The 26,635-nt window shown below is 47.1% G+C and overlaps 1 protein-coding gene across 7 annotated transcripts in view; it reads right to left on the bottom strand.

The window, feature by feature from the left end:
• The window catches only part of EPHB1 (EPH receptor B1), a 357,291-nt gene that overhangs the window by 61,612 nt on the left and 269,044 nt on the right, over window positions 1-26,635 (bottom strand). For 5 of the 7 annotated variants that reach the window (XR_004647021.1, XR_004647020.1, XR_004647024.1 and 2 more), the window contains exons 5-9: window positions 25,823-26,158; window positions 10,771-10,952; window positions 7,677-7,839; window positions 2,386-2,494; window positions 5-69 (exon numbers count right to left, since the gene is read on the bottom strand). Coding sequence is in view for 2 of the 7 variants with exons in the window: in XM_034780745.1 (XP_034636636.1) it covers window positions 5-69; window positions 2,386-2,494; window positions 7,677-7,839; window positions 10,771-10,952; window positions 25,823-26,158 (855 nt within the window). In the remaining 5 variants the exon portion in view is untranslated. Of the gene's footprint in view, window positions 1-4; window positions 70-2,385; window positions 2,495-7,676; window positions 7,840-10,770; window positions 10,953-20,867; window positions 21,410-25,822; window positions 26,159-26,635 lie in introns of those variants that run through there. The other 2 variants (XR_004647023.1, XM_034780746.1) reach the window with 2 other exon arrangements.

Here is a 26,635-nt window from a genome sequence, read left to right as displayed (position 1 = left end):
TCACCTCGGCCAGTGCTGTAGTGCTGTAATTTATCACTGTACACGGCCTCTTTGCTGTAAGCCCGCTTCCTAGGGAAAGGGGAGACAAATTGTTCAGGTAATGTATAAGTGGCTCACTCTTACCCAGACCGCTCAGAGCATCTCTGAAAAAGAGTGTGACAATGAATTTACCTGCACTGGCATGGGAAAATGATGCCTATTACACACACACTAACACATATTTACATCGAGGTGATATAGCTGTGCACATTCACATGCAGAAATATCGATAGAGACACACCCACACGTGCAGCTGTCTTCCCATATCGGTCTGTATGTCAGAGATTTGAAACAGTGAGTGTCCACAGGAAAAGGAAGAGACAATGACCCAGCATAAACTGTAGCTCTGGAATCCGCATGCCCATTTTTTGTGCTCCCTGCTTTCTACAGTTTCAGTGAACGGAGCAGAAAGGGGTAGGAGACAATAAAACTGGGTCCATGTTTGCAAAAATATTGTTGAAGTAAATTCTCTGATTAAACTCCTTTAAATATGTTGCTGTCTCCATGGCTCATGTTCACTTGAATGAAACACGCTTACCCTCTTGTTTCACATCTAACTTCTCATTGTGTTCGCAAAAAAACCCACTGAAAAATTTATAACCCACTGAGAACTGTCTGGTGTTATATTTGCCTGTGGCAGCACTGCCTTGGGAATCTCTAGTACAATACTAGAATCATGGTCATTTGTAAACTGCCTTGTGCTAGGTGTCCCGAGCTCATTCAGCTACCTTCTCCTGGCAAGCTTTAATGGGAGCCGGAGGACTCACATCTCGGGCGCCTTTAATACTGCAAGGATACTTCATCCTTCCCCACCTCACATGCTTTACTTGCACAAGCTATTTACTTTGTACTTTCCACCACCTCCAAATCTCAGTGCAGTTCCTGTTACACCTATATGGCACGGCACATCCAACCAAAGGGAATGGTGAAGGGTTCCCTTCTCCTGCAGTCTGGCCACTGCTTCGCTCCAGGCTGGCCAGCGGAAGGCACTGCAGCCAATGGCCCTGTGACGTTATAGACGTGAACTGTGAACGTATAGATCATTGTTGCAACTAGGGTCCTATGGTTGCATCAGGGCTTGTACAGAGGAGGTCAAGTGGGGTGTCTATGGAAAGGTTGTAGTTTGCTGGTTATGATTATGCTGTCTGTATGTGTGTATCATTTTTGTATTTGAAGTTATGAATATTGGCTATGTACTTGTATCTCAATGTGTTTGATTCTAAGTAGCCTCAGCGAAGCATTTGGTCAGCTTCTTGAGAAAGGACTATTCTCAGTAAGTGCTCAATCAAGAAACACTTAACTGACAATGGACTTTGGGAGATGCCAATCCACATCTGAGCTTTCCTGGGAACATTCAAACTAACATGGAAACAATGGCATCGGCCGGCAACAAGCTGAATCATTCATAGACATGTGACTTGCCTAGGTAGCTACAAACTCTATTTTGTTGCTGTGACTTTGCACAGAAGAGCAAAGGTGTTTCCACCCACAAGAGAGAAAATATAAAAGGCCCTCGAAACTTCTCCATTTTGTCTTCAGCTGGCTTAAGAGATGGCCTCTCTACCTCAAAGAGATACCTGAAAGAAACTGGAACAAAGGACAGTAACTATGGGGGTGTGAGTGATTGCTGGACCCAGACTAAGAAGGAGTCCAGTCTGTGAAAGAAGCTTATTGGAACATCTCTGGGGGTGAGATTTCATCTGTAATCAGTTTCTTAATGTATTAGGCTTAGACTTGTGAGTTTTGTTTTATTTTGCTTGGTAACTTACTTTGTTCTGTCTGTTATAACTTGGAACCACTTAAATCCTACTTTTTATATTTAATAAAATCACTTTTGCTTATTATTGAACCCAGAGTTAGTGACTAATACCTGGGGGGGCAAACAGCTGTGCATATCTCTCTATTAAGTGTTATAGAGGGTGGACAATTTATGAGTTTACCCTGTGTAAGCTTTATACAGAGTAAAACGGATTTGTTTGGGGTTTGGATCCCATTGGGAACTGGGTGTGTCTGGGTGCTGGAGACAGAAGCACTTCTTAAGCTGTTTTCAGTTAAGTCTGCAGCTTTGGGCGTGTGGTTCAGACCCTGGGTCTGTGCTGGAGCAGACTGGCATGTCTGGCTCAACAAGGCAGGGCTCTGGAGGCCCAAACTGACAGAGAAAATGGGCTCAAAGGTAATCTCAGCACATCACGTGGCAGTCCGAAGGGGGTCTCTGTGACAGAACCCATCACAGGCCCCTCCTTGAAGGCCATGTCACTGAATCAGAGGCACGGCCACTGCATGCCAAGGAGACTCTCCCTTCTGATTGCAAAAGAAAAGCTAAAGACTATGGGTGAAAAATGGTACCTGCTGCAGACGATTGAAATAGCCACCAGCGAGACAATGAAGACCACACCAGCCGCTGCAGACCCTGCGATCAAAGGCAACTGCTCCCTCAGCTCCGACTTGTAGTCATCTGCAAGGGAGAAAGGCATCTTACGCTCTCTCCTACCCAAGAAAGAGCCAAGAACAAACCTCTCCAGGCCAGATTCTGCTGCCCTTTGGCTGAGAAGTACCTTACTGCCCAAGTTGGCTTCAATGGAGTAAGGCACTACTCGCTGGGAATAAGGGTAGCAGAATGAGACTGAGGCACCAGATATATTGCTCCTCCCACCTCTTGGGCAAGGCCAACCACTTATGGGTTGGGAGCATCAACATAGGCTAGGAAACAGCAAGTCCAGGGCTTGTATAGCCCTGATGTGGATTGTCACACATGACTCGCGTGCGTTTGGGGTTAAAAAACAGAACAGAGAGGTTGGCAGGTTAAGCGAATGTGACACATTTCTGAACCTTGTGAAAAGCTGAAAACCTCCACCTTTTCCTCAGGTCTGGGTCTGGCAGCCGTGGCACCAGCCACGCGGCCACATGTTAGATTATCATGCTACAGGGCTTTGTTTTGGTGCTCTACAGCACACTGACTCACACAAGGTACCTGCTGAGCACCTGCCACAGCAGATCACAACAGACTTCCCGGTGACTGAACACTGGGACTGGAGGGATGGGGTGGGAAGGGGGGAAGGGGTAACTGCACAACCCTTGGCTTTGCACAAGCATCATATGTTACCAAGAGGGAGCTAATCATGAGGGAGATGGAAGGAGTTTTGGAGCCATGAGCTTGGGGCAGAGGGAGTATTTAGCAATTACGTCTGCGATTTTCAAAGAGAGGTAGAGTTGGGAGCTCCTTTGGAAATCCCAACCATCATTTACCCCATAGCTACAATGTGACAGCTCATATAGATTCCCTATTCCCTGCCCTTCCCTTAGACTATCCCGAGGGCATCAACATGCTGGGAACTAGAAAAAAAGAGTAGTCACAAGGAGAACTCTAGCTTCACTGGCTCCTTATATCTACAGAGCTCGGGTGACCATCTTGCAAAGAAAACTTTAGCTGCAACAGCTCTTCAACTCCATGGAACACAGGGAAGTAACTGCAGCAACTGAGGAAGTTGATTTCCCAGGTCACACATGAGAAAACATACTATCTGCTGCTGTGTTCTGCTCATTTGAACAGCTCCTTTCATTACAAAAATGTAACCAAGACACAGGCCTTGGCTACACTTACCCGCTAGTTCGACAGCTGGAAATCGAACTTCTGGGTTCGACTTATCGCGTCTAGTCTGGACGCGATAAGTCGAACCCGGAAGTGCTCGCCGTCGACTGCGGTACTCCAGCTCGCCGAGAGGAGTACCGCGGAGTCGACGGGGGAGCCTGCCTGCCGCGTGTGGACCAAGGTAAGTTCGAACTAATTCGAACTAAGGTACTTCGAACTTCAGCTACGTTATTCACGTAGCTGAAGTTGCGTACCTTAGTTCGAATTAGGGGTGTAGTGTAGACCTGGCCACACACACACCTGACTTGCAGCAGCGAAGGAGTTAAAACCAGGAGGGGAGATATGAAAATCCAGAACCTTACAACAGGAGTTCATCCCAAGGAACTGGTTCTCATTTACATTAAGGCCATTTCAACTGCATGTATGCCTACTTTAAGCCTTTTACACTGTTGGAGTAGTGTATAGGGGCCGTAGTGTAAACAAGAATCAACCTCTAACTCTTTTGTTTAAGTCTATTTAACAATGATTGCCTGGCTGATGGAGACGGTGTAGTTTACCGGCTAAGGACACGGCACTGTGACTCAGGACATTTGGGTTCTGATCTGGACTCTGCCGGTGCCCTGCTGCGTGACCGTCCCATCTTTGTGCTTCTGTTTCCCCTCCCCACCTTTGTCTGTCTTGCCTATATAAATGAAAAACTACTTAGAGCCAGGGTTGTCTCTCGCTACGTGTCTGTAGAGCAACTAGCACAACAGGGCCCCACTCTGCATTCCTATTGCAATACAAATAGTAATAATTCATTTTCTAAAGAGTAAGACCTGTTAACTTGTGCCGGAAGCAGAAACCAAGAGGTTAAAGTAAAAGTCCTTCAAAAGGAAGTATTTAGCACTCCTTTTATCTTTAGTTTTTCTTTTTCACAGTTAGTTGCTAGTAACCAGATTTATCTCCTGCGTGCTACTTAAATCCTGAGAAAGTCTCATTTAATGATCAATGATTATTTAATAATCTACAATATCCATTCTTATTAAATTTCAATTAATTGCTTATTGGAAGCAGAGTTTTCTCCTCCCTTCGCTAATCCTGAATATTCAAGACATTCATTTTTTGTTTGCATCCTTTCAATCATTCTGTGTTTTTCCTTTTCCTTATGCTGTTAGATGTTTGCCTGACAGAAAAAATATACAAAAGAACCTGCTGAAGGTTAGCTTCTTAAATACAAAAAGGCAAAATAACTTTTCAGAGAGGAAGGATAGTTCTGGGGTCAAGGCATTTCATCAACACTCTAGAGATGTAGGTTCAATTCCTGACTCTCTCAGAACCTCACTGTGTGACCTTGGACAAGTCATTGAATTGCTCTGAATAAATCTCTGACTGTCTCTTACTGTGTGCCTGCTCTGATATTGTTTGGGGCCCTTAGTTGCTATAGTAATATAAATAATTAACATTTGCCATAGACAATCACACACATCTTTGTGCTTCTGGGCAACAGTCATAGTGCCATATTTTTCTTTTAATGGCTTCTGCGTCTTTGGGCTATAAACTGTCTTTTTCTATATATCTCTGTACATGACTGAACAATGGGGTCCTGACTGGATCTCCTGCTGCCACCCCAATACAAATTAATATTAATAGGTGAGGATTTTTAACAGTGCTTACCCAGATCACCCAGCTGCCATTACATTTCAGTGATAGTCGGTTCCTAACTCCCTTAAGCCCCTTTGAAAATCCTAGCTGCTGCTAATCCATTTGTACCCACAATTAAGCATGTGCCTTATCCTGCTGGCAGACAGACATCTAGCTTGATTCATACATGTGCAATCTGCATGGGCACATATGACACTTTGTTGGATGTGCAAAATAAAGGCATAGATTTGGAGAAGAGGCTGGGGATCTTTTGCATCTGTGGCATGTTCAGAACCTTTTTTCACTATGACAAAGCCCAAAATAACAGAGCCAAAAGAGAAAGAAAAGACACAGGCTAGGAGGTGATAGAGCTATGGAGTTTCTTTCCTAGCTATAGGCCTCAATTTTAATCCACTTGTGTTCTTAGGAGAAAACCTCACATACATGTTCATATCAGACTACTGATCACGTGGTTTCACTGGAGCAATCTAGGTAACTCGTGTCCATCATGTGACATCCTGGAAGTTCATAAACAGTAGCAGTAATATCTATTACAGGCCCAATCCTGAGCTGGTGTAAATCAGCAGAGCTCTGTTGTTTTCAGTGGGGCTACTCACATACTTAAATATTTTGCTGGATCAGAGGCAGAAGCTCAGCACCTTACAGGATTGAGCCTGTGGCATGTTACTCTAGAGAAGGTACAAATGGGCTGGAAATCAGAGAGAACAGACTGCCTTTGGGAGATTGCTGAACTTACGGCTTCTGGACATGTTAGACTACCACAAGAAAAGCTTTTCTTTGCCAATTTCAGCACTTCCCTGAAGGAATGGGAAGTGTTGTGAGAATGAAAGATAATCCCCCCACCTTATGGTTTTTTTAAGGTTAACTGGCAATTTTTCATGCTAAGAAACAGAGACAAGTTGGAACCAGAGGAATGGATCCAAATATCCTTGGCTGTTGTGTAACTTTGGAGAAAGAACTAGACCAGGGCGTGAACTCTGATTTGGACCTTTTGGTACAATGTACTGAACTGAGGAAAGGACCCTGAACACCTCCATTCACTGTTTGGTCTGATTCCTGGACCCATCTGCCCTGAAGAGATTTGGATCAGGTTTAAAATGCTCTGAGATCTGGGGAACGTTTCATGTCACTTCTTAGTTGATTTGAAGCAGTTTGTTTATCTCTTAGAGTGACTTACCAAATATACAACTAATAAACTGTTATACAGAGTAGGAGAGAGCATGTACAGAAAGGATAGCTTCTTTCCAATCTCCTTATTTTAGTCTGTTCTTTGCATCTTTTATTGATGTTACTCAGAGAAGTGCCATACAAATGATTAAAGAGTTGGGGGATTGATTTACAGGAGGGAAGAGTCAAATAGCTATATGGGTAGAGCTCGTGAAATGAGAATTAGGGAGCAGAGGATGGAGGGACATAATCTATTAGAATCTGGAGGGAGTAAATGCCACAGATGAAGTGGCAAGATTTAGGGCCAAAGAAGGAGAGCTGGAAGTAGTGGGATGAAACTGAAACTCTGGGGCTGAATATTGGGAAAATCTTCCAGTGAGTGAGGCCTATTAGAGCTTGAAATAGTCTCTCAAAGGAAGGAGCGGACACTACATTGAGTGAGTGATTAAAAAAATGCCTGGACCAAGGGTGTGTCTATGCTGCAGTTCAAGGGGTGATTGCAGGTCGGGTAGACATACCGCGATAACTTTACCCTTGCCAGCATGGCTAACAATAGCAGTGTCGAGCTGGTGGTGCAGGCTCCAGCAACATGAGTAGCTCCCCAGCGGCTGCGTGCAGCCCATGCTGAAGCTCCCCCGCCACATGTACACTAGTATTTTCAGCCATGCAGTCGCACCTCGGATTGCAGCATAGACCTCCCCAGTGAGCGGAGTGTAGGCAACAACCCTGAACTAGCCAGGAGAGGGACTAGAGCAGCTGGCCTGACAGTTCTCTTCCATCCTTCATTTCTATGCACATGTGATTCCGTGGCACTTCATCACATCCCCACCCCCACCTCTGTGCATACCCCCATACAGCACACGCACTCTAATGTGCCATATTTCCCAGCTCAGCCGGAACAGGCTCTTAGCAAGCTCTCCTGAGGTGAGAGGTGCGGGGTCAGGAAGGGGTAAACGTTCAGGTTCTCCCCTGGCTGGCATGCAAATAATCTAAGCCACATACAGACACGGGAAATGCAGTTAAATGGTGGAGGAGAAAACAGAGATAAGAGATTTAAAACAGATTACTCCTCCAGCTGGCAATTAATCAAACATCACTATAAATCACCTGGCTCTCGCCACACTGCCCCTCTGGGAGCTGGGGTTTGGAGAGACAGGTTTATTTAATCCAATTACAGCTTGAGCTGCAAGTGAGGCCTCTCTCTCTCTCTTACCCCCTCCTTTTGCCACACACTTACCATCTGTCAGTGTTTGGAAGCACATTTTCCCGCTGTATTTCCCATAGCCAGCCACTGTCCGGGCTCGCACCTGTACCACATACACCATGCCAGGCCTCAGCCCCTCAATCCTGGCTGTGTTGGTCTGACTCTTGGCCATGGACGAATTGTACTCATTGTGGTCCTGCGGGGTAGAGTAAAGAAAGGCTGGTGTCAATCAACAGGAGGGGATGTCACAGTTCCAGAGCAATGGTAGTCCCATCCAATGGCCGCCCCAGGGTTCTACTCAGGCATGAGGCTCATCCACTGGTGGAATGGGAATATTGGAGTTAAAGCTTTACTGCTCCAATCACCCCACTCCAAGCATTCTGCACTGAAAATACAGAGAACTGAAGGAAGATGCACATGGCCATATTGTCATTAATGAAATGCATGTCTTAAATTACTATATATATGTCCATATATACAGTGTGGTAGTTAGACACATTGCACATGGGTGTCACCCTGCCATGGCAGCTTTGAGAGACCACTTGCAGGTACAAGCTGTACTAACCAGAGGTGGCAGATCTAGACAATGAGGTGACCTTTGCTTCCTCTCTCAGTGCCATTGCAGCACACACACCCCTGCTTACAATCTGACCTTAGTATGGTTCTTTACATGGGCCAATAATCTGTCCCCAGAGCCAGGGCCAGCCTTTGGGGTCAGTTGTCTGGGCCTCTACCCAGGGCAGCCTGCCAAAGAGGGCGCCGTGAGCAGGGTTTGGATTCCCACCTGACCTGCCGCGGCGCTGGAGAGGGGGCGAGGGGAGAGACCCGAGCTGCAGGGGGCAGTTGGATGACCTCCGGATCAGGGGTGCCCCTCCTCCCCCCTGCTCCACATGTGCAGCTGCTGCTGTTCCTGCCTCCCACCTCCTCCCACTCCCGGCCTTCCTCGTCCTCCCCAGAGCCGCCCTTGGCCACTCCGGACTGGGAGCGCCCTCCTGTCTGCTGGGGGGAGGCTGTTGTTGGGGTGTTCCCCTTCACCTCCCCATGCTCCTAATTTCCACTAAGCTGGGGTGACGGGACAGGGGGAATCTGTGTGTGTGCTGCTGCCTCTCTGGGTCAGGTGCTGCTGGCGGCTGCTTGTGTCTGAACACAAGCCTTCAGGCTCCTGCCCCGACTGCTTTCCTAAAGAGATAGCACATGCATACACTCAGGGACACACACAGTCCCCTCAACACAACACACACAGTCTCACACACACGCTCTGTCACACACTTCCCTCAAACACACACACAGAGTCCCCCCCAACACACATAACACCAGGGCTCTCTGCATTCAGGTCACTTCCCCGCCTGGGCTGTGCTGAGGCATCAGCAGCTGCTGCTCTCCTGCCCTTTTCTTACGCAGCCCAGGGGGTGCATGGGGCAGAGAAGCAGCAGTCCAGTGGGGGAGCAAGCAGCAATGCCAGCAGCTTTGTGCATCCAAGTGGGTCAGTTTCCCCACATGGGTGCAGGAGGGGGATACAGGGGTTAGGGGTGCAGGGGTTGGGGTGAAGGGGGCACAGTGCAGGGATTAGGGAGAGAGAGGTGCAGGGATTGGGGTGAAGGGGGCACAGTGGAGGGATTAGGGACACAGGAGAGAGGTGCAGGGAGTAGGAGTGAAGGGGGTACAGAGCAGGGATTAGGGGCACAGGAGGGGAATGCAGGGGTTGGGGTGAAAGTGCACGGTTCAGGGATTAGGGGCACAGGAGGGGAATGCAGGGGTTGGGGTGAGGGGGCATGCATGGTGCAGGGGTTGGGGTGCAGGAGGGAGGTGCAGGGATTAGGGGTGAAGGTGGCACAGTGCAGGGCTTAGGGGGGAAGGGAGGATGGGGGACCAGGGGAAATGGGGGGCTCCATGCCCATAGGGCCTGGCTCCAGGGGCACCAAAATGTAAATTCACCCAGGGTGCCATTTTCCCTAAGGCTGGCCCTGCCCAGAGCAACAGTCTGTGGGTTAAATGACACAACTGCCTCCTGCAACAGGCTTTTTCTCTGAGAGATCAGGAAAGACTCTCTGCAGAAGTGAGTAAGGAAAGCAAACACATCAACAAATGGGAACGAAGACAAGTCTTTCCTTCTCCCCTCCCTCCATCTTGTCCAGTTAGATTGCAAGGTCATTGGGGCATATATGCATGCACAGCACCTAGCACAACAGGGTCCTGGTCTCAGCTGAGGTCTCGAAGCACTACCACACTACAAACACGAATGTGTTTGTTGGTGCAGTGAGCACTGTTTGTCACCCCAGGAGACATAGATTCAAATCTTAGATCAGGTCACTAAGGGAAAGTCGGTATGGCCTGTCTTCTCCTAGCCCTGCTTGTCCACGGGACAGCAGGGGTGCACAGGTCAGCACTTTAGCCGGGGAAGCTGTGGAGCAGAAAGCAAGTATGGAGGCCAAGCCGTGTGGGGTTGGAATAGAAGGTGTGGAGTGGGGTGCAGCCAAGGAATGAGCCCCTTGAAGTGAATGGCCGGAGCTGGTGTTGGAGCACTCTATGCCTGGCCCTAACAAGGGGTATTGCACTCTATGGGGTATTGCTCCCTCCCTTTAAAAACACACAGAATGAATGCTTGGACATGGCTCTTCTATGGACGCATCCTCCCATCCAGCACACTAGGCTTTGTTCAGACTCTCGGGTCATGTTGTAACTCAAGTTAATTCATTGCTTGGCCTATGCTGCACCTAGACTAGAAACAGACGTTTCTGTCCTGGAACAAATGCTGGTGGTGTGTCTGGATTAGCATTTACGATTGTCTTACAGAACTTGAGTTAGTTCACATTCAATTAACTCAACATGACCCAAACTCTAGTCTAGGCATAGCCGGCAGCAGTGTCACTTATGCCCCCTCGTACCCACACCTCACACCCAATTTACCTGCCAGGGCTGGGTGTTACCTCAACACTTTGTTGAGTTATCCCAGGACCTAACCGTAACCCCACTGTAGTCAATGGGTCTTTCCACTGACTTCAGTGAGTGGTGGCTCAGGCCCATAATTAACAATCCACAACAAGGAAAAAAATACAGAAGCGTTTCAGAGCCTTGAGTGTGTTTGTCCCCACCCCAGCCTTCTTCCCCTGCTTTCTTTCAGGCTTACGGTGGCTGGTCGTGAGCCCACAGTGCTGCTGATCTCGGGGTGGCAGATCCGGCTCACCTTCTCATAGTAACGGATCTCGTAGTCCAGGATGATGCCGTTGGGCTGCTCTGGCTGAGGCCACGACAGCGTGATGCTCCTCATGGTGGCACTTACCTGGTGCATGATGGGAACTGTGGAGGGAGCTGTGGAGAAAGGAGGAAATGGGAAATACAAGAGAAGTGAAAATTAACTCATGGGCAAGGGGAATAACATGATCTGAAGAGGGGGTGAAAATAAAATGTCAGAGAGCCATCCTGGGGGGTGAGAAGGGAAAGAAGAGAATGGGAAGAAAGGAGCAAATGGAGAGAGGTTGGAAGGAAGGAGAATGAGATATTATACAGCATAATAAGAGCATAAGAACATGAGAATGGCCTTACAAGTCAGACCAATGGTCCATCTAGCCCAGTATCCTGTCTGTGACAATGGGGCAGGTGCCCGATGCTTCAGAGGGAATGAACAGAACAGGGCAATTTCAAGTGATCCACCCCCTTCATCCGGTCCCAGCTTCTGGCAGGTTAACCCTGTTCTGTGTGAAGAAGTACTTGCTAATCTGTGCTTTAAACCTGCTGCCTATTCATTAATGCAACTCACTGCACTAACACCAAAAAGAACAGGAGTACTTGTGGCACCTTAGAGACTAACAAATGTATTAGAGCCACAAGTACTCCTGTTCTTTTTGCGGATACAGACTAACATGGCTGCTACTCTGAAACCTGCACTAACACCACGTATTTAAAGGGACCAAGAGAAAACGCTTTCGATGTTGTAGAAACCAAATAACACAGAGAATTCAACCTTAAAGAATGGAATATAAAGAAAGAGGCATATGTACTGTAGCAGAGGGGGATAAATAGGTATAGAAAGCAGAATCAGACAGAGAAAGGCAGATTCAGCATATGGGTAACCAAGAGTTATGATGATGGTTTATTGTTTGTTGAAGGCCAGCAGTGTGCTTGGTGCAGCAGAGAAAATAAAGGAGAGACCTCAGTCCCTGCTCCATGAGTAATCAAAATCAATCTCTAACAATAATGGAATTGATCTAATCAATATAGACAATGCTAGAAGACAGACTGATGTATGAAAAGAGAGAGAAACAGAGAACAATATACAAGCAAAAAAAGGCCATTGATCAAGACTTTCCCTCTACCCTATTTCACATAGCAGAATGCTCCCAGCAGGTCCGGCCGCTCTTTGGGCCCAGTCCTATGAGTCTGAAACATCGTAACACCTTCTTGCAGTAACTGGGAGTTCCAATCACAAAGGGTGCCAGGATCAGGCCCTCACACTCAGATGTACTGCCATTATTTTAAGAGCGAGCTCCCACAAAAATGCACCCATTTGCCTGTCATTGGCCCCACACCCTGATGTGTAGGGGCTGCAGGCAGGAGGAGTAGTGTGTTTGATTCCCTAGGAAATATTTTGCAAATACCTGTCATCTGGGGCAGTTTGGCCAGTTACAGACGCAAGTCATTTGCTCTTCAGCCATGTCTTAAAAAGCACCAAACACAAGTCCTCTCTGGGAGGGGTGAGTGAGCAGTGTTGTGTGTGTGTGTGTGTGTGTGTGTGCTGAATTCCACTGGAGATGGAGAACTCACCCCACCCTTCCCTTTGCTGTGTTAGCAATTGGCTTCCATGTTTATTTGCTATTATTGCAACAATATGCATGAAATGGGAGCAGTGTGTCAATAAAACTGGTTGAATATTTAAACTGATAATTATTTTTAATTAGAGATTTTGAATTCTGAGCGCTCAGTCTAACCAGGAACAGTCAATAACTCATCAGCGAGTAAAGCAGTGAATTCAGAGGACTTTTCCCTGGGGTGAACAAAACACAGCTCCCACATTACATTAACTGTGACAGAGGTTAGAGCTACCCAGTCTAAACCTCTGTCAGGTTGCCTCTTGTCTGATACTTGGATTGTAACTTGTTTGCACTGGGCTGTCTTTTGTTCAGAGTCTATACAGTACCTGGCACAGTGGGGTTCTGGGCCATGACTAAGGCTCCCAGGTGCTATTGCAATACAAATAAATTATAACAACAAAAAACTTTGGCAGGACAATATTTTCACTTAACTATGTATCCAGGCTGCTAAGTCCCCCAGTAAGGTCCCAGGACAGGGCTCATTGAGCACCCTGAGCATGGGCATAGTTTGGGGGAGGAGGCCAGGGGGCACTGTCCCCCAAACAGGGCCAGCCTTATGGGTGGGCATCATGGGCAACATTCATGGTGCCGTGGTCAGGAGGCGAGGCTCAGTGCATTTAATTTAATGCACCAGGACAGGCCCCTGCCAGCAGGGGAACTGGCTTCAGTGTGTGCAAGACGTGCCATGTTGTGTGTGTGTGTGTGTACGTGTGTATGTATACTCAGAAACACATGTCACTGAGTCTCAGACACACATGTCACTGGGTCAGCCCCTCTCAGACTCCTAGCATTTCACGTGCCCTCACAGACAGGGACAGGGACACACAAACACAGGCACATGCGTGTAGACACACGCACAGCTCCACTCACTCAGCTTGTTCTGGCATGACAAGCTACACCCACATAACCAAAGGGAAACAGAGCCCTCAGGGTAGGGTGACCAGATGTCCCAATTTTATAGGGATAGTCCTGATTTTGGGGTCTTTTTTTATATAGGCTCCTATTACCCCCCACCCCCGTCCCGATTTTTCACATTTGCTGTCTGGTCACCCTACCTCAGGGTCCCTGTTCGAGACCCAAACAAACATCGCAGGGCAGGTGCCTGGCTCCATGGGCCAGCAGTATCCCCACTGCGGGCCCAGCACTGCAAGCCTCAGGTATGCATGGAATTCCCACCCCCTCCCACCCCTCACAGCCCCACGGCCGGGCTGGCACTGCCCCTGCAAATATAGAAGTCACACTGTGCCTATGGCCCAGAGGAAGCTTTAGCACTTACAGAAGATAAAAGGAACCACAGCTCTGTTAGTCTATGGAGCAGCCGTCAAACTGAACCAAACCGAGTTGGTTTGTGGGTTCAGGGCAATCACCTCTGCCCCTTTACAACTGGCTCAGGGCGTGCCCCGTTAGCTTGGCTGAAGTCACAACAGGAAAAAGAAGAAAGGCCAAGCCTAATGTCAAATAAAAGAAAGAAGCAGATCTCATTAATCCCGAGCTAGCCAAGCAGGAGGCAGAATAATCCTCTCAGAGGTTCAGGGCCTCAACCCTACTCTCCACTTGAAGTTCAAAGTTAGCCTTTGCTGGGCTATGCAAAGCAAGATGGGCATGATCCAGGAACAGCGTTTCTGCAGCTAAAATGGCGGGCGATGTGCTGGAAGGCACTTGAAGAGTTAATACTAGACCTCACCATTCTCTGAAGCAGTGCTGACTGCCTGTCTCATGTCTACATAACTACACAACAACACTTCTGTCTGTAGCCGCACAGACCTCTTTGTACTCCTTGCTCCTGCCTGCCTCACAGCGGGACACCCTCATCTTTCAGTTCAACCCCTTGGCCACATTCCAAAGTTACTCCTTTGCACTAGCTCAGATTCCCTTGTGCTCCAACTCCCTTAGCGCTCCTTACATCCCCTCGACAGAGCTCTAAGGCCGTCTAACTTGGTGTAACTTGCATGCCAAAGAACTGGTAGAAGGTGGAAGATGGTCTATGTGAAAGTAGGGTGACTTTACTGTACATCTTCCTACATTCTTTTCTGGCTCCTTGCTTTGCAAATTACTCCAGATTAGGCTAGCGTAGATGTTGTTGGAAGGGGCATACCAGCGGGTTGCTCTGTGGGAGTGTACTTGGTGGAAGGGTTTGTTTACACATCACCTCTGAATCTGGCCCTGTGAATCTAAGGGAACCTCAAGGCCAGATTGTGAGTGTGACGTTGCACTCTATATGTTTATGGAAATATGCTTATGAGTGTAAATATGACATAACTGGAATATGCTTTATGCTAGATATGCCATGTAACATATCTTTGCAAAGGTTACGATCTACTGAATATATTCATCCTATTTGTATGCATGTATCATTTTTATATCTGAAGTTATGAGCATTGGCTCTATGCTTATATTTGAAGTGTTTGCTCTAGGAAACACATAAGGAAGGTTTGGCCAACATATTGTGAAGGATCTATTCAAGTAATTGGAAGTACTTAACTAACAATGGATTTTGGGAAACGCCAATCCACATCTGAGCTTTCCTGGGAACGTTCAAACTAACATTGTAAGCAGTGGCGTCGGCCTGCAAAAAGTTGAATCATTCATGGATTATGTGACTTGCCCAGCTGGCTACAAACTCCATCTTGTTGCTGTGATTTTGCACAGAAGAACAAAGGGGTTTCCGCCCACAAGAGAGAGAATATAAAAGGCCCTGGAAGCCTTTCCATTTTGTCTTCAAGAGGTAACCTCTCCACCCCAAAGAGTTGCCTGAAAGAAACTGGAACAAAGGACTGTTACTGTGGGGATATGAGTGATTGCTGGACCCAGGCCATAAACTACAACGTTGGTCTGAAAAGGACTGTACCTGAGATAACATCTAGTATTTTTAACTAGATCCTTAGTGTATTAAGTTAGCCTTGCATATTTTGATTTATTTTACTTAGTAACATACCTTGTTCTGTCTGTTATTACCTGAAACCACTTAAATCCTACTTTTTATACTTAATAAAATCACTTTTGTTCATTAATTAACCCAGAGTAAGTGATTAATACCTGGGGGAGCAAACAGCTGTGCATATTTCTCTATCAGTGTTATAGAGGGTGGACAATTTATGAGTTTACCCTGTGTAAGCTTTATACAGAGTAAAACGGATTTATTTGGGGTTTGGATCCCACTGGGAGCTGGGTGTCTGGGTGCTGGAGACAGGAGCACTTAAGCTGTTTTCAGTTAAGTCTGCAGCTTTGGTAGCATGGTTCAGACCCTGGGTCTGTGTTGCAGCAGGCTTGCATGTCTGGCTCAACAAGGTAGGGTTCTGAAAGCCCAAACTGGCAGAGAAAACAGGATCAGAGGTAGTCTCAGCACATCAGGTGACAGTCCCAAGGGAATCTCTGTGACCGAACTCATCACAGTGAGCCCGTTACTCAACCGGGTGAGGAGTTCCAGTGAAGTCACTGGAACTGCGTGCGTAACTGCATGGGACTTTGAAGTCTGGCCCTAGCCAAGCAGTACATATGAAGGGAGGCTAAGTTAGTGAAACATGCACATCGAGAGGATGGGAAGAAAGTGCAAATTACATTAACTCTCTTCATCACTCACCCTCACCTCTGAATTTGGCTCCCCGTATTCATTCTCCAAACATTCTGAATTCCCTGATGGTGAATCTGCACGTCACTTAGGCAACACGACGTGCATTTCATTAAACAAGTTAATTTCCTGTCTGGTCCTCTGGGGACATCAAAGCCTTGTGTGCCGAAGCCCGCTGAAACGTGTGGGGAGAGGCTAATCCTCAGAGTCCAAATGCAGAGCTTCCCACTCCTCATCCTTGGGGAACTGGAATGCCAGCAGCTTCATTGACAAGGAGAAACATTCCCATTACTATAAATCATCAGTGACCTCAGCACTAACCAAGCAGCAGCACATGGAATAATTTACCAAACAGCTCTCAGATGCCAACAATTTTCAACTACTCATGAGCCCACCAACACTTGAATTGTCATCTAGAGGTGTACGGTTTGGTATGCCAACCTCTTCCCCCAGCTGGTCCCCTCGGATGTTGGTGAATCCTGCTTGACCAGGGAAGAGATTATTTTTTTCTCCTGGTGGAATGTTCCACTCTGGTAGGGATGTCTCTGTTCAAAACAGATGAGCATATACTAATTCTGGGGGCATCACCTGCTGAGCAAATAAATAGCTGCATATTGGTTCTGCCCATCCCTCAGACGAGAAGCAATGCTTGTCTGTCAGATATCACATAGATTCAGAGACACTGCAGGTAGGATCCTCAATATTACACCCCTCTCTCTTTGTTTATGCAAGGAGTAACATCCCACATTAATCCTAGGACTCTGGAAATTGAAGGCCACTTGAGTAGCTAACATGAAATACCTTGGCACTCACTTGTGGAGGTAGATGCACCATACCCTCCTTTACAGAGCAGCTGAATGTAGTCTATGCCCCACTCCCATGGACAGACTGTGGTTCCAAAGCCCTTGCAAAATGCACCCTACCTGCCAAGCCTTCTGTTCTACCTCTGCCCTGGACAGATACTGCCATCTGTGGAACAGACCTAATGGGCTTCTGCGTTAATCACCTGGGGAAAGCAGTGGGTGTTGCTGCTTTTTCCACTTCCATGAACACAGACCGTTCCACAGATGGCCCAGTATGATAACTGTGGTCTGGCTCCAGCCACTGACATCAGTTCCCTAACCCATCTCCCCTCCCTAAAGCACATTGGTACATAATATCAGACATATGACTCTCGCAAATTAACACAGTGCACCGGTTTGCTTACAAACAAATACCCTTATTAAAAAAAGTATCCTTATTGTATACAAGGTTACACATATTTGTAACCTCCTACGAAAGAGCTATGGAGCAGCATAACGATTTCTTAGCAGTGTCTATGACATGAGCTTTGTCTTGTTTCTTTTCCTTCTGAGGGTTGTGTCTATATACACAGTGCAATCTCTATTTGCTACGAACATCCGACCTTCCAAAAAATGTGCAAATCTATCATACCACATAGGCCAGGTTCTTTATTCCAGCTGAGTGCCACTGTGTGCAGCATGGGGCAAGGGGCATCAGGGAATCACAACTCTGATTCTTTGCCTGGCTCCGACTAAATCCCAGTGCAGGTTAAAGCAACCTGGGGGCTCCTCTAACATGCACCCACTGGAAACAATCTCCAAAGAACTGTCTGACAGCTGACAACAGCTGGAACCCACACACCCCTCCCATCCTCATCAAGCCCCCTAACACCAAGGCTGGAGTGGCGCCTTAGGGGCCAGTGACACCAGCTTTGTGTTAGCTGAAAACTCCCCCACATGGGACACTGGCCCCCTTGCACTACCAGTGTGATTTCAAAGGGCCAGAAATGTAGAGCAAATCTGGCCCTAAATAGTAATACATATCCATTCCTACATGAAGGGAGTGTGAACACTGCATGCTTAATACACCCAAGTCAGGCAATGGCAGTGTGACTCTTTGCATACGCCCTCCCCTTCCTGTGAACCCATGTAGGCTGGGACACAACTTGGGAACCCAAGTTTGCATGCACAGGTTAAACACCCATGCTGGAAACACCACCTCTATCCATGTGCCCTTCTGCATTTTTAAGAGACCATAAAAACAAGCCACATCGGATTGCCACATTGCAACCCCCATACACAGAATGTAACACCAGCTATGAAACACTTATCCTACAGATGGAAAATATATATTCTTGCTGCATGGATGAGTGAGTTTAGCCCCTTATTTTATGCTCTTCTTCCTGTTCTCGGGCTCTGAAGCTGGTGCCTCTTAGGGAATTCACTGAATTGCAGACTCCTGGCTCTGGGAAGCTGTCAGTGTCTTTCCCTTCCAGCAGGAGATGTTTATGGTCCAGCACTGCCTTTGTTTACCCAGCACATTTAATCCTTCATTTTTTATCTTTCCACATCCGCTCAGAGAAGATGTTAATTTTCTGAAATTAAACACTTAGCTTGATTGCTGTTTTGTTAATTGCTGCATTCGCAACCCCCCTTGGTGCTCCTGCCTGTTTAACATGGAGAATGCTGTGAAAATGATCAGCACCAAATTGGTGCGCAGGTGGATGGATGGCAGCTCCTAAGCCGCTCCATGCCTACTTGTTCCCATGCAGCGACCAGCCTTGATCCAGCCAAGCAGAAGCACTGGACCACACTAGAGAAAGGCAAATCTTTGAACAGCCATGACCGATGCAGGGTTACAGAAAGAAGCAGGAGAACTGTTCTCCCCTTTTACTAGTTTTGGGATGCATTTGGAAGTGGGGGACTGAGAGTGTAGACTAGAGGCCAAGAAGGTGTGATGCAAGCTTCCCGGAAGCTTGCCAATACTCCATATGATTGACTGCTCCTTGCTATTCTAGGCTCAGTTCTCTCTTGGGCAGTGGCTGCAAAATGTGCCAGACTCCTTGGTGAGTTTCTAATGTTCAGAAATAGCTGTTCAGGTTAGGATGACCTCACAAAAATTATTTCACTTGTTACCTGCAATGAATTTGAGGCTAGGCCAGCAGGATCTTAGGCTGTAAAAAGAGAGATTACTGGCAAAACAAAGGAAATGCAGATGCCATTATCCACGCCCCTTCTGAGCATGGCATTCCATAAGAATGTGCACACTTTGTAGAAATTCATGGAAGTGGGGTTAGACGAACAGAGGGCTGGCAGATCTTTGCTCCGGTGATAGGCTGAAGCGCTCCAGGGCAGGGTTTTCAAAAGAGCTCAGCTCTCACTCAGGTGAATGGCAAAACACCCACCAACTTCAATAGCAGCAGAGGTAGGCCAGTGCTGAGCCCTTTTGAATGTTCTACCCTGAATCAATCCAGTTTGGAAAGCGGAAAGCTTTGGGGAGAGAGAAATCTTCTTTCAGGTCATACCAAACCCAGGTCTTGGAAAAGGTACTGTTTGAACTAAGCAGCACCAGGAAACCAGGTAGACATTCCTGGACATTGAAAAATATCATAACATGAAGATTGTAGGTTAAATACCCACCGCCCCCCAGGTATGACATCAGCACGTGTCAAGGCTGCATCCCCACTTTGAACTTTAGGGTACAATGTGGAGGCCTGCATGAAAACTTCTAAGCTTAACTACCAGCTTAGCTTTGGTCCGCTGCCACCATTTCAAGCTAATTCCCTTCCCTGGGAAGCCTTGAGAAACCTTTCACCCATTCCCTGGTGAATACAGATCCAAACCCCTTGGATCTTAAAACAAGGAGAAATTAACCATTCCCCTCCTCCCACCAACTCCTGGTGAATACAGATCCAACCCCCTTGGATCTAAAAACAAGGAAAAATCAATCAGGTTCTTAAAAAGAAGGCTTTTAATTAAAGAAAAAGGTAAAAATCATCTCTGTAAAATCAGTATGGAAAATAACTTTACAGGGTAATCAAACTTAAAGAGCTCAGAAGACTCCCCTCTAGTCTTAGGTTCAAAGTACAGCAAACAAAGATAAACACTCTAGTAAAAGGTACATTTACAAGTTGAGAAAACAAAGTAAAACTAAGATGCCTTGCCTGGCTATTTACTTACAAGTTTGAAATAGGAGAGACTTGTTTAGAAAGATGTGGAGAACCTGGATTGATGTCTGGTCCCTCTCAGTCCCAAGAGCGAACGAACACCCAAACAAAGAGCACAAACAAAAGCCTTCCCCCCCGCCCCCCCCCAAGATTTGAAAGTATCTTGTCCCCTTATTGGTCCTTTGGGTCAGATGCCAGCCAGGTTACCTGAGCTTCTTAACCCTTTACAGGGAAAAGGATTTTGGAGTCTCTGGCCAGGAGGGATTTTATAGTACTGTACACAGGACAGCTGTTACACCCTTCCCTTTATAGTTATGACAGCACGTTAGGATCTTTCACTCCCAGATGCACTGGTAGAACCCACATCATTTAGGTTCAAGGAGCAATGGAGAGTTACTTGAACACCCAGCCATATTTCAGGTTGGCAATGAGATACACAGCTTTATGAGGGTAACTCTTTTTCACATGCTGATCACCATATTTGGGGGTGGGAAGCAATTTCCCCCCAGGGTGCAGTGGCAGGGACCAGGCAGAAGTTGCCTTCCCTGCAAGCACCGGGGCTTGGTCAGCAAGCCCTCTTTGGTCAATTTCCTAATAGTGCATCAGGCATGTACTGCCCCTTCTGCCCTCTCTGTGTCCAGGGCTCTCCTGGGGGGGAGGTGGTGCTGCAGAGCCCCTGCTCTGGGCTGTGCCTAAATGCCACTCTTGAGCCTGAATTGCATAGACATGTGTGCAGACTGGATGTCTGAGTGACATCTACCTGAGTGACTAGCACACAAGCCACATTATGTAATATGGAAACTTATTCCCCCCCACAGATGCCAAGTGCAGAGGGAGGAGAGACACGGTTCATGCAAGTCTGACAGCCGGTGCCCAACTCCTGGAGTCAGAAGAAGAACCTAAGTCCCACTGAAAACCCAGAAGACTTGAGGCTCCTAAGTCATGGTGGTGCTTCTGAAAAATTTACCCTCACTCGCTTCCCTGTACCCAGATTTAAACTCAGGTTCTGGAGTCAATTATTTCTCTGAGAAGTGGAACTTATCCCGGGGAATGGAAGAGCAAAGCACAAAACCCACTTCAGCCTCCTTGCTGAGAGACAGCAGCAGAAAATTTAATAACAAAGTACTCTAGTTTGCTCTCCCTTGCACTCTGGCAGCCCTATTAGTTTCAGTGGGGTTGGCTAGGCAGGTGTAACTCAAGGCAGATTTTGGCTTAGAACAGAAATGTCTAGGAAATTATCTCTTATTCTTATTCCTATCTCTTCTTTTTCCCCATTCCCCTCTGTTCTCTTTTTCCTTCTCTCCTTTTAATTGTCCTGCCTTTTCCCCTTTCTCTTTTTCTTCTTCTGCTAGGTCGGTCTGTTTAGCTCCTTCAGCTCTCCCTCTGTTGCAGCTAGTGCTATGGTTTGGGGCTGTCCTCAGATGTCTCCCTCTTGTGCAGACTAGAAGAATCACAAAGGAAAAGGGTCAAGACTGTAGACAACAAGCACTGTGGGCCCTCAGAAACCTAGGAATGAGGCTCTCCATTAATAAGTATTGGAGAAGATAGACAATGTATGGCTGAATATTCATATATATGGAGATATACCTATCTCATAGAACTGGAAGGGACCCTGAAAAGTCATTGAGTCCAGCCCCCTGCCTTCACTAGCAGGACCAAGTACTGATTTTTGCTCCAGATCCATATGTGGCCCCCTTAAGGATTGAAGTCATAACCCTGGGTTTAGCAGGCCAATGCTCAAACCACTGAGCTACCCCTTACCCCCCTCCCCCAAATATTTGGATGGAAGATGGAAGGACAGAAGGACAGATGGGTGGATAGCGATTATAGGAGAAAGGGGGGATAGATCACTTGATCATTGCCTGTTGGTCCACTCCCTCTGGGGCACCTGGCATTGGCCACTGTCGGTAGACAGGATACAGGGCTAGATGGACCTTTGGTCTGACCCGGTACGGCCGTTCTTATGTTCTTATGTATGATTGACGGAAACATATATTTATGGGTGAATGGGCAGATAGATGGTTAAGATAAATGTACAGATCTGGATGTTCTTATGGACTGGGGAAAGGGATTCAATTTGTTTCTATTAGAAAGATTTAATTGGTCTCACTGAAGTGAATTGATAGCATATACTAGACAAATCCACAGCATAACATTTCTTCTGTCTTTTCCCCACATTTGGAGTCCATTTCCTTCTGTCTCCTATGCACAGTTTTAAGAGAACCACATGCAGCTTTTGAAAACAGGCATTTTCATTGACAGTTTGCAGACTTAACTGACTATAATAACATAGCTTTCAGTATTTTCTGTCTAGACGATAATACATCCAGTTTAGCAGTATACTGTGCTCTTAGGTCAGTAACAAAAAGAGGACTCACTAAAATAAAATGTTAACCAACACTGACTGATTTGCTACAGAAGCTGCGCAATCATCCTGCTTGTGCATTCCCATTAACCTCTTTTTATCCATCCCCCCTACTCAGCACTCCAGTCGCAGCCTGCTTAAACAATTCCTGAATGTTAAAACCTCCTGTGTGGCAGCCAAATATTTATTTCATGTTTGTGGTCCCTCAAATATTGATACCACCCTAATGCATCGAAACCTAATGCATTTCAATTAGGTTAGTACGGAGGCCTTCCCAATACAGTAGACATATTTCCATGTTAATATACAGGCTCTGCTATAGAAATAGAGAGGGAGGGAGAAAGAGATGGATGAATAATAGAGTGAGTGACAGGCAGAGACAAAAGAACTATATGAAAGAATAGCTGGAAAAATAACAAAGGCAAGCAGGAAAAGTTCCAGCCATGAGGGGATGGATGGACAAATCAGTGTTTTGGACTATGTAAGTCTTGGGCAACAGAGTTCAGTGGTATCCTGCTTGCTTACATCAGGGCTAATGTTGGCCCCTCTAGTAGCCTGACTTTGAGTATGGATGGATGAGCAGATGGTCAGGTGGGTGAACTGCAAAATGGATGGAGGGGAGGGCAGGAAGAATAGCTAAAAGGCCAAGATACAAGCATCAGGTTTGACTGCACATGGTTAGAGAGAGAGAAGTGACAGCCAGGCACAAACATAACATGACAGTCTGACAGAATTGTTATTCCCAGGAGCTGGGATACTAAAATATTTACGCCAGGTTTCTGCCTTGCACGCTCCCAGGAGAGCGCAGCTAACAAAGGCTGCCCGTGTTACACGTTCAATACAAAGCAGAAATTACCATCGCCTTTCTGTTCCCAAACCAAACAGATTTCCATCACTGTTGTCTAGTGTTTCCTTCCTTGCACTTAAAGCCAGGGTCACCAACTGGTGGCTGCTCCTCCCCCACCTTCCTTTCAGCTCCTCCCCCCCCCATACAGTACATACACACTGCACAGACTGGCCATCTGGCCACCCCAGCTCTCCTACATCAGTTCTTTTCCTCACCAGCCAGACAGTTTGCAGCCAAGAGTCCTCTGTTAAAAACCAATGCCAGGTTCTAACGTGAGGAGGGAGAGATGAAAAAAGCCGAAGAGGAGGAAGAGAGGGAAAGCGAGAGAAGGAAAAACTAGATTAATGGCAAAGGAAGGAAAGAGAAAAAGCAGAGTGGCATCAGAAAAGGAGCAGAGAGGAAAAGAGAAAGAAACAGAGGAGGAGCAAGTGAAGGGATTGTGCATTGTGCTTCCCTCCTGATTTTAGCACAGGGATCACTGCCACATGTAGAAATCCACTCCACAGAACTGCTCCGATTTCATCCACTTTAGTGATATTGGTCATGGTGCCCCATGCCCACACGTCAGACCTCACCAGCATGAGCTGGGCACTTCTGGACATGACCTCATTGGAAGAGTGGGGTTTTAATGCCGGTTTCGCCCCAGTGTCTGTACCAGCCCCAGAAAACCACACCAGGAGACGCTAGTGCAAAGCAGCCACCGGGTCCCTTCCGCCTAGTGGCCTGCAAGGTTTCAGCACTGTCCAAAACATGGAGGAATCTGTGCAGGAAATGGATATGGTCAATGCAGCTATGGGATACACTGACTGAGAACATCCCTCCATTAGCAGTGCCCTACTTGGAGCCCTGACTGCAACTTTCAGCTCCTTCTACCCTAGCAGAAACCCTGAGAGCTGGGGAAAAGTTGTTCCCCTACCTTCCTTCCATGGGGGGCTTGAAAGCCCCCTGGACTGCAGGGTCCTGGCTAGTACACTGCATTTTAAATTACACCTCCCTGCATGAGCAAGCATGAACCAACCCCTGGGTGCTTCTTACTGCATTGTTGGCATTGGCTCTGAAGCTGAGCTCTTGTTTCAGTCACAAATCCACTGTACCTAGTTGTGACACCCCTAATGCAATTCAAGCATTCCATCTTACTGGGCCTCATTTACTCAACACCTTGCAGCAGGGAAGTCAAACTCCCTCTGTAGAGAGTGCTGAATTCTGGGTGTAATTCTGGCCTTTTGGTCAAGATATAAATGTAGGAATCTATACTCCACTCAGTGCCCAGTGGGGCTCCCACCATCAGTGGCAGGTTTGCACCAAGATCAGGAAAGAGTCTGCCCTTTATGTAGGATTGAACGTTCAGTCGTCAGCGTCATTCATTATTTGCTCCGTGAGTTATTGTCCACTCAGCATCACCTACCGTGAAAATCTGCTCCTCTTGTGTCTGTCTACGCTGCAGCTGGGAGCATGCCTCCCAGACACACGCTAGCTCTGCTCAAGCATGTGCAATAAAAATAGGAGTGTGGCCATTGTGGCATTGACAGTGGCTCAGGCTAGCCACTTGAGTTTAGGGCCAGGGAGCCAGGTGGACCTGCACTTGAGTAGCTAGACAATGCGACAATGTTCACACTGCTACGTTTAGCATGCTAGGCTGGCCAGAGCTAGCGTGCGTCTGTCTATCCAGGCTGGGAGGCACACTGCCAGCTGCAGTGTAGACATACTCCTTAGGGGCCAGCACTATTTATTCCTCTTATTTCTCTTCCTTCTCCATTCTCCTTCCTCCGCTGCCCGCCTTCCTCTTTTTATGCCTCTCCTTTCTGCCCTCTGCATTTCCATCCCCGAAGCAAGTCCCGGTTTTCAACCACCTCCCCATTCCACCCACTGAAATGATAAGCAAGGAAACATTGAGAGGGTCATCATTAGACTTCAGATCCCAATGGTAAGTGGGGAGAGTACACTTCTCTCAGGCTGTCTGTGGACCAAGGGCTGGTCTACACTAGGAACTTACACCAGCATACCTGCGTCTCTCAGGGGTGGGAAAAATCCACACGCTGAGAGACGTAGCTAGGCTGACCTAACTGCCGGTTTAGACAGTACTAGGTCAATGCTGTAGCATTTCAAGTGTAGACAAGCCCTCCGGCAGACATAACCGCATTGGTGACACCTAGAACACTTAGGAAGCTTTTCTTCATAACAAGGGCTAGAAATGTCCTTTGTTATTGTAGTACGAGGCTAGATCCTTCAGAATCTGACTGTGCCATGCAGGTCATGGGTGGGTGCTAAACACCAAAGCCCAGATGCTGCCTTATGTCTAGGTGGGCCTGCACTGATATTTAAAGAATTCTTAAATATGCCTTGCAGATGGATATTGTGTGGTATGTTCATGTGTACGTGTATGTGTGTATACACGTTAGGTGTGTGGGCATATGCCTGCGTATGTATACATATATGCATGTGAGTGTGTATACAGGGTGTGTGTGTGTACACATCTTATATTTATTCTCTTGCATTTCAGTTAATATCTGTAATGCTGTCATATGGGGTTTCACACTCCTAGAATATTCTATTAGAAGAACCCAGCCCTAGTTTCCCTTTTCCCCATTAACAACCCCCCCACATGGCACATGGTATGTACACATTGCCCCTGTGGGACTCACCAGCTTGGTTTGTGGTGATGTTCACCGACACATGCTGCGGGGGGAAGGGGCTCTTGCTAGAGATGCCATTAACAGCCTGGATCTCGAAGGTGTACGGCGTGTGGGCCCAGAGGCTGCTGATGAAGACCCGGGTCTCCGTCAGGCCCAGCTGCCTGGGTACAAACTCCACGTTGTCATCGCAGCGGGAGCAACTGCGGCGGTCAGGCCGGCACTTCTTACAGACGATGTCGTAGGTCACGTCATCACGCCCGCCTGTCTCCCGGGGTGGGTGCCACTCTAGGATAATGGACGTCTCATTGACAATGGAGATAACGTTGCGGGGCCCTGATGGGACACCTGTTGAAAAGCAGGTCAGTTGATAAGGTTCCTGTCAGGAAATGATACAATATTGAGCTTTATTGTATACTAACTGGGGAACCAGGATTGGGGAACATGATAAGATCATAGGGGGCTGATTCAAAGTTCACTGGAGTCAATGGGACTCTTTCCACTGACTTCAAAAGGCTTTGGATTAGGCCCATAATAAGGAAAATGCAGCCTTCAAACTGAAAGGTGAAGCAACAGGGAGTTATAATCCCTTTCAACAGGCCAGAAATGTGCAGTTAGACAAGCGTACTGCTTTCTTGGTACCAACTTCCTGAAGCTGATAAGGGAATCCAGTAATTGTAGCCATTCACTTCTGGGCTTTTCAGAATGCTGTTCAGAGCTCAACCCCAACCTCACGGGTCCACCCAACTCCGCTGGGAACAGAGAAATTCAGTCACCATGTTTCATTCAGTCCCACGCTTTCACAGATTATTGCTTTAGTGGCAC

The sequence above is a fragment of the Trachemys scripta genome, chromosome 9, assembly GCF_013100865.1.
Source record: "Trachemys scripta elegans isolate TJP31775 chromosome 9, CAS_Tse_1.0, whole genome shotgun sequence".
Classification (NCBI taxonomy): Eukaryota; Metazoa; Chordata; order Testudines; family Emydidae; genus Trachemys; species Trachemys scripta.
The sequence above is the reverse complement of the archived record's forward strand: the minus strand, read 5'-3'. Positions and strand labels throughout refer to the sequence as shown.